Below are 7,156 nucleotides of genomic sequence, written 5' to 3'. Positions count from 1 at the left end.
GCTGTGCTCTGTGCTACGAGGATGCGCTGAGATCGCTGTTGCTTGCGTCCTCAGGAGCGTCGACCAGAAGCAGATCTGCATCCACGCTCGAAGGCAGCCCATACGAAGACCGGATCTCGGCGTCCAGCAACCCGTCCAGATGCGCTCCAAACCCCGTGTTTACCAACCACGGCTCGCGATCCGCGCGGGCATTGGCGCGCAGTGGATCTTGCGCCCTCCGCGCCGGCTCAAAATGCGCCTCGATTTCGCCCTTCACGTCTTCAAAGATGGCCGCCCGCCCATCCTCAGTTGTCGTTGGGGTGGAGGTGGATGCGGATGTGGATGCCAAAGTGGAAATCGTGCAGGATGGGTCGAGCGGTGCTGTCTGCTGAGGGTGAATGGGCACTGCGTCGTCGACTTCGAAATAATCAATGATGCCCTTGGCTGTAAAATAGGTCTGAAGCCTGCAAGCACGCCAGAGGGGAGTAGCGTCAGAGTGCTCTTTGGGCTTTCGGCCGTGGACACTCATGTGGTGTCGGATCTTGTCGAGTCGTCGTGTCCTGTATTCGCACGCCTCGGCACAGATGCACATGTAGCCATCATAGACGCAAACCCCGTCGAGAGGCCGACATGGCTGACGTAGTCGGCGTCTAGCCGCTGCCCGCTTACGCAAGTCGTCGACGCTCCTGAGATGGCCAAAGCTGTGGAAATGCTCGAGGGTGCAAACAAGATGCTCGCCTTTCATGCTGTGTGGACGGTTGCGTAGATGACTGGTCCAGCTGCTCTCTTTGGGCACCAGGCAGGCTTCACATTGCCGACATGACGATAACGCCGTGCTCAGTGTTGTGATGGAAGTTGTGGAATGCCATTGTGCCCCGCCTCTCCAGTGTGTGTGTGTGTGTGTGTGTCGGTGTCAGACGTTGACCGTCGGTCCGAGCGGTTGGATGGAGCGCCTGAATCGAAGAGTGCTAGTGGAAGGTGGATGGAAGCAATAGCAGTATCAAGGTGGATGGAGGCGCGAATCGAAGAGTAGGAGAGTCAAGGTGGATGGATGGGCAGGTGGAAGAGATAAGCAAACAGGCACGCCGGTGTCTGCGCAGGAAATCAGAAAAGTGCGATCAGAGCGGCGCAGCCAGGACAGCTCACAGCCGTGGAGGGCGTGGCAACTAAAATTACAAAACGTCCACGCTTTGAGTGGAACCGCTGGCCCCATTTTCAAGGCACTTCATCAGTGTCGTGCATCCACGCTTTTAGTACCCTGGAGCCAACTCCGACCTGCAAAATCGCGTCAATTTTGCAGTTGCAGCCTGGCTCTCCGGAATACTGCGGGCGCTGCATTTAGTGTAAGCGCTGGGACACAAATTACTAGGACAAAAGCTCGAGCAACGCTGGCTGGAACGATGGCCTTCCCACCGCACAGTACATGCGCGAGCGGTACAGCTCGCGGATCGCCTTCTTCAGTTGCTCGTCCGGCTCCGCCCTGGCGTCCAGCGTGCTCGATGTCTTGCTGGTAGCGGATGTGCAGATCGTCCTAGGTGTGGACCTGCGAGTAGAATGGACTCGGGTGGCATTCGATGTGGATGCGCTAAGTCGGACTCGTGCAACCTGTCAGTGAGCAGGTCTCACACTTGCAGACAAACAATAACGCGCATGCTCTGTGTTGTGATGGAAGGTGTCGAACGCCATTGTGGCTTAGCCGCTGCAGTCAGAGAGTGTGTCGGTGTCGGTCTCATGCGTTGACGGTCGGTCGGTGAGGATCGATGCCTGAACCGATGTGTAGTAGAGTGGCGGTGGATCGCTGCCTGAACCGATGTGTAGTAGAGTGGCGGTGGATCGATGCAAGAATCGATGCGTACTAGAGTCAAGGTGAATCGAATGGAATGGAGAGTCAAGGTGAAAGGTGGATGGCAGATGCAAGAGAGAAGCAAAGAGGCACGCGGGTCTCTGCGTTGCATATCAGGAGTGCGACGAGAGATGAGACGAGAAATGAGAATGGGTCGAGCGGTGCTGTCTGCTGAGGGTGAATGGGCACTGCGTCGTCGACTTCGAAATAATCAATGATGCCCTTGGCTGTAAAATAGGTCTGAAGCCTACAAGCACGCCAGAGGGGAGTAGCGTCAGAGTGCTCTTTGGGCTTTCGGCCGTGCACACTCATGTGGTGTCGGATCTTGTCGAGTCGTCGTGTCCTGTATTCGCACGCCTCGGCACAGATGCACATGTAGCCATCATAGACGCAAACCCCGTCGAGAGGCCGACATGGCTGACGTAGTCGGCGTCTAGCCGCTGCCCGCTTACGCAAGTCGTCGACGCTCCTGAGATGGCCAAAGCTGTGGAAATGCTCGAGGGTGCAAACAAGATGCTCGCCTTTCATGCTGTGTGGACGGTTGCGTAGATGACTGGTCCAGCTGCTCTCTTTGGGCACCAGGCAGGCTTCACATTGCCGACAGACGATAATGCCGTGCTCAGTGTTGTGATGGAAGTTGTGGAATGCCATTGTGCGCCGCCTCTCCAGTGTGTGTGTGTGTGTGTGTGTGTGTGTCGGTGTCAGACGTTGACCGTCGGTCAGAGCGGTTGGATGGAGGCCTGAATCGAAGAGTGCTAGTGGAAGGTGGATGGAAGCAATAGCAGTATCAAGGTGGATGGAGGCGCGAATCGAAGAGTAGGAGAGTCAAGGTGGATGGATGGGCAGGTGGAAGAGATAAGCAAACAGGCACGCCGGTGTCTGCGCAGGAAATCAGAAAAGTGCGATCAGAGCGGCGCAGCCAGGACAGCTCACAGCCGTGGAGGGCGTGGCAACTAAAATTACAAAACGTCCACGCTTTGAGTGGAACCGCTGGCCCCATTTCCAAGGCACTTCATCAGTGTCGTGCATCCACGCTTTTAGTACCCTGGAGCCAACTCCGACCTGCAAAATCGCGTCAATTTTGCAGTTGCATCCTGGCTCTCCGGGATCTGGGGCGCTGCATTTAGTGTAAGCGCTGGGACACAAATTACTAGCATACCATGACGACGAACCGAGAAGCCGAGAACGCCAAGACTTCCCATAAAGCGTTTAGGGGGCTCTGCTCGTCTTAGCACGAGTATACACCCTTACCATCAAGGGATGCTTCATGGGTAAGGTCAGCGTGTTTTCGACCTCAGGCTCGAAATGCAGTCCACGATCCGACTCGAGCTCCAGATCAAAGTCGCTGAAGATCCTGGAAAGCATGTACATGCCCTGAAACTGGGCAAGCTGGATACCAAGGCAGGTTCTCGGGCCGCCATTGAAAGCGTGAAACTTCCACGGGCTTTCATTTATGAACTCGCCTTCAGCGTTCAGCCATCGACGCGGCTTCCATTCATCGGCATCGTCACCCCAGACGCTCTTGTTCCTGGCCAGCAGCCAGTCTGACCAGATGACCGTGGTGTCTTTTGGTACCACAACGCCACCAGGCAGCACGTCGTCCTGGAGCGCGATCTTGGATGATCGTGGGACCGAGGGATGGAGACGAAGCGATTCGTGGTAGATGGATCGAACGTGGTGAAGCTGCTTTGTGTGTGACAGCTCAAACGAACTCGAACGCTGTTCTGCATCGTCGTCATCAATTTTTTGGTGAGGGTCAAACCAGATAGAGTGTGACATGAGCTCTTGGCGTAGGTCGTGTACTACCTCGGGATGGCGCAGAAGCTCGAAAGAAGCCCAAGAAAGACTCTCGGCGGTTGTGTCGCGACCAGCGAGAAGGTAGTTGAGCAAAGCGTCCCGAAGCTGTTTGGGCGTGAGAGGCTGATCCTGGTCGTCGCGGTACGAGAGGAACAAGTCTAAGAGGTCTGCGTGCCTCTTGTCCGCTTTCGACTTGTTCTGACTCCGTCGCTCGATGAGCGGGTACAAGTACCGATCAATTGTGCGAATCGCGTGTTCGAGCTTCTTCTCGCTGGGTTCCCACCGGCGGGTGAGCTTCCACCATGGTCGATTGATGCGCCGTACAGTCAGTCGCTGGGCCAAGTCGAATGCGTCGGCAAAAGAGAGGTGTTGGGCAGCTTTCTGCTGTTCAGATCGAGTCGCGATTCTGGTCGATTGAACTGTCTCCAGATCCGTGCTGAAAGCGATTCTGAGGAAAGTCTGGATGGTGAAATCGAAGTAGGCTTTCTGAAGGTCGATCGGGGTCCCTTGCTTAGCTGCCTGCTGCAGCAGATCAGAGAAGCGTTGGGACTGTGCATCGAGGACCCCCGCGACTAGGTTCTTAAGATTGGACATTGTCATAATATTGGAGCCAACCTTGCGCTGCGCCTTCCAACTGTGGCCGTCTGCGTTGAAGATACCATCGCCAAGCAAGTCTTTCAAGCAGGTGTGCAACTTGGGCCCTTTGACGTAGTTGCTGAAATTGGTCTTCTGGACGTGCTGTATCCAGTCTGGACGTGTGATGTTGATGGCTCGGCCCATACCAAGGACAGTCATCGTGTTTGGGAGCCCATACACGGCAGATCTAGATAGCATTGCTTGGAGTGGATCTGCGGCTTCCTTGAAAACTTGAAGTGTGTTTCCAAGCCTGGGGTAGGGTTGCAATCGCAGTCAGTCAAGCTGCCGTCTAGCGAGGCTCGCCGGGTTATCGTATACTCACAGAGGAAGTCCTGGTGGACCCTTGATATGGTCACATTTGGCCACGAACACCGCTCGGTCACGATAAACAAGCGCAAGGGTGATGATGAAGCCGACAGCCAGACCCAATCTCGTTTCGAAAAAGTCGAAGCTGTGCTGCACGAGTGAGATCATATCCAAAATGAGATCGACGTGTAAAGAAAGGCGTACCCGACGCCGTCTGTAAGCAACAGGGGGGGAAGACTTTATGATCACATTGCCGATCTAATTCAGGACAGCGATTTGTATATGAAGGGCCTATTGACATTGCCCGCTGCACGGTGGCATATCATTCTTGACCAGCGGCGCCTGGATATGGACAGATTTGGTCGTGATCTTGTCGGAACATGTTTTTGACGTGGAAGCGTTCTTGTTTTTCTTAAAATTTATATTTTTGCTATGCTTGCAATGCAACGGAAGCGGGAAGCGTCATTTGACCAGCTTCCATGCAAGGAAAGCCTGGCAAGAAAATTAAGAACGTTGGCCGAATTTGACATGCATACAATAGCCGAGGCGGTCGGCCTTGATAACGCGCCGAAATAGGTGCCGAGCAGTCTACGGCAACAGCACCGCAAGGCTAAACCGTTGCTTTGGTTGCAAAGCCTTCGAGCACTCTGCAAGTCTTGACGGGTTTGCCTGACCCCGTTCTTGCCGAAGAGTAAGCGTGCCGTGCAGCCAGGACCCTTTCTTGCCGCCTGCCGCACCCTCATCTGCCAAGTTACTGAGCATCACTTTTTCTCGCTTTTCAGCCGCTCTTGATAAAAAGACATTGACAGTGTTTGCATAGCTTTGCACCACTCCCTTCCATCCGTTTACGAGCCTGCCAAAAAAAAGACCCTCAACATGGATGCTCTCGTTGATCATTACAAGCAAAAGGCCGACCTCAAAGAACAACGGCTTGGTCTGAATGGCATGCAATCCACCCCTGCTCTCGATGGCTATGGAGCTGCCGAGCTCACTCGGGAGCAGAATGACCAACTCACAGCAGATGAGGAGCGTCTTCGAAACGACGCATACCAGGCATTCCAAAGCCTGCCCAGCTACTTTGACGATCCTCCACGCGTGCTGCCGCAGAGACTTGAGAAGCCCGTCTTGATCCCTCAGCGAAGGCAGGGCGATCGTCTGCGAGGATTCCAGCTGCTGTACGCGCCTGCTTTGGCCGAGAGTGGCGTCAGCGAGCAGCAGTTCATCAAGTTCCTCAACAGGCTCAATGTTGCGATTGGCTTTGACAACAAGATCAAGATCTTCAACTTTGCCATCGATATCGGAACCATCGCGTGCAGTTCGTGGGAGCTCCTCGTTGCCACTATCGGAACTCAAGCGTTGACCACAACTGCCGCGCACATCAAGAGTCGCGCTCGAAGTGAAGCGTACGTAGCGCATGCCAACCAAAGCTTCTTCCACCTGCGTGGTCTTCGTGCTCAGATCGTGCCTGTTTCCAGCGTATACCCGACACAGTCGATTCCTCCCAGCAATGGGGATGAGCTTGCAACTCGGCAGAGCACTTTCCAGTTCTCGCTGGGTTCGCCCAACGTTCTGCCCGAGAACCACCCCAAGGCGCGAGGTGGCATGTTCAACCTCAACAAACGACCCATCGAATACGATCCCTTTGACTACGGCCCCGGCTACGTCAAAATTAAGCACGACCAGTACTCTCCCTTACAACCCTCTCAGTATCAGGAACCAGCCATCTCTCTGGTCGACAGGGCAGCAGAGAAAGTCGAAAAGTACAACATTTGGCAAGATCGCCTTCCGGCCAAGAAGAATGCCAGGAGGATCAAAAAGCGGCAGCAAACCATCGAAGAGATTCAGAGACAGGGGGGCCAAATGGCCGTCTTGCGTTATTTGGAGCAGGAGGAGGAGGAACATCGCAAGGAGCTCGAGAAACGCCAAGGCAAGCTGGGCAGATTCTTGGACCGCAACAAGGTCATCCTCATCGTGACCAATCTCAACGACCGCGATCGAGCTCAGATGCAGAGCACTCTCTCCAGCCGTCGCAGCTAGATGTCTTTTCCTACCTTGGTCATCCATCTACCTCTGTTGCTCTTAGCATGCATTTCATTTTCGGTCGCCCTCCCACGTCGTCAAATCATCTAGTCTGCAGTCACACGCATATCAACTCAAATAAACGCTTTGAACCGATACCACTGGTAGTCGAGACGTCTTTTTGCTAGAGTGATCAGTGTGCAGCAAAGGTCTGTTAGTCTGCGCAACGATATCATTGTTGCCGTTGCCGGCTTGCAGGTGAGGCTGTTTATTTGACAATCATAAAGGCGGGCAACTGTCTCCCACCGCTTCCCGGTACCAGATATGCACACATTGCATGACCCGCTACTGCATGCCAAATGTTGTGATAGCAAGCCGGAAGCGTCTCGGCTAGTTCGGGTCAAGCAGCCATGAGAGCCTTCTCAAGTGTTTGCAATGTAGGCTGTTATTTGCACACTCTCAAATAGTCAACGTTTTTGCAGCTCTTGGCTTCGTGGTAAGCCTTCTCTATCAAAGACCTGTCCCATTTTGACATTCCTCTTAGGATCTTTCCCCCATCAGCTTGATTGGGAGTGC

At 54.2% G+C, this 7,156-nt stretch overlaps 5 protein-coding genes across 5 annotated transcripts; 1 reads left to right on the top strand and 4 right to left on the bottom strand.

Moving 5' to 3' along the window:
- Nucleotides 1–13: 13 nt before the first annotated feature.
- Nucleotides 14–571, bottom strand: UMAG_06476 (uncharacterized protein; the record flags this gene model as incomplete). Its single annotated transcript, XM_011389639.1, has 1 exon — nucleotides 14–571. The coding sequence occupies one exon, from the start codon at nucleotides 569–571 to the stop codon at nucleotides 14–16; it is 558 nt and encodes a 185-aa protein (XP_011387941.1).
- A 773-nt stretch (nucleotides 572–1,344) lies between these two features.
- UMAG_06475 (uncharacterized protein) lies at nucleotides 1,345–1,665 on the bottom strand (the record flags this gene model as incomplete). Its single annotated transcript, XM_011389638.1, has 2 exons — nucleotides 1,345–1,584; nucleotides 1,606–1,665. The coding sequence occupies 2 exons, from the start codon at nucleotides 1,663–1,665 to the stop codon at nucleotides 1,345–1,347; spliced, it is 300 nt and encodes a 99-aa protein (XP_011387940.1).
- A 202-nt stretch (nucleotides 1,666–1,867) lies between these two features.
- Nucleotides 1,868–2,473, bottom strand: UMAG_06474 (uncharacterized protein; the record flags this gene model as incomplete). Its single annotated transcript, XM_011389637.1, has 1 exon — nucleotides 1,868–2,473. The coding sequence occupies one exon, from the start codon at nucleotides 2,471–2,473 to the stop codon at nucleotides 1,868–1,870; it is 606 nt and encodes a 201-aa protein (XP_011387939.1).
- Nucleotides 2,474–3,031: 558 nt separating this feature from the next.
- On the bottom strand, nucleotides 3,032–4,729 carry UMAG_06473 (uncharacterized protein; the record flags this gene model as incomplete). Its single annotated transcript, XM_011389636.1, has 2 exons — nucleotides 3,032–4,505; nucleotides 4,578–4,729. 2 exons carry the CDS (start codon nucleotides 4,727–4,729, stop codon nucleotides 3,032–3,034), a joined length of 1,626 nt encoding a protein of 541 aa, XP_011387938.1.
- A 708-nt stretch (nucleotides 4,730–5,437) lies between these two features.
- Nucleotides 5,438–6,598, top strand: UMAG_06472 (uncharacterized protein; the record flags this gene model as incomplete). The annotated part of the gene is made up of 1 exon (XM_011389635.1): nucleotides 5,438–6,598. The coding sequence occupies one exon, from the start codon at nucleotides 5,438–5,440 to the stop codon at nucleotides 6,596–6,598; it is 1,161 nt and encodes a 386-aa protein (XP_011387937.1).
- Between the last annotated feature and the right edge of the window lie 558 nt (nucleotides 6,599–7,156).

Source organism: Mycosarcoma maydis, chromosome 3 (assembly GCF_000328475.2).
Source record: "Mycosarcoma maydis chromosome 3, whole genome shotgun sequence".
Classification (NCBI taxonomy): domain Eukaryota; kingdom Fungi; phylum Basidiomycota; class Ustilaginomycetes; order Ustilaginales; genus Mycosarcoma; species Mycosarcoma maydis.
Note: the sequence above shows the minus strand (reverse complement) of the source record. Positions and strands in the feature narration are given on the sequence as shown.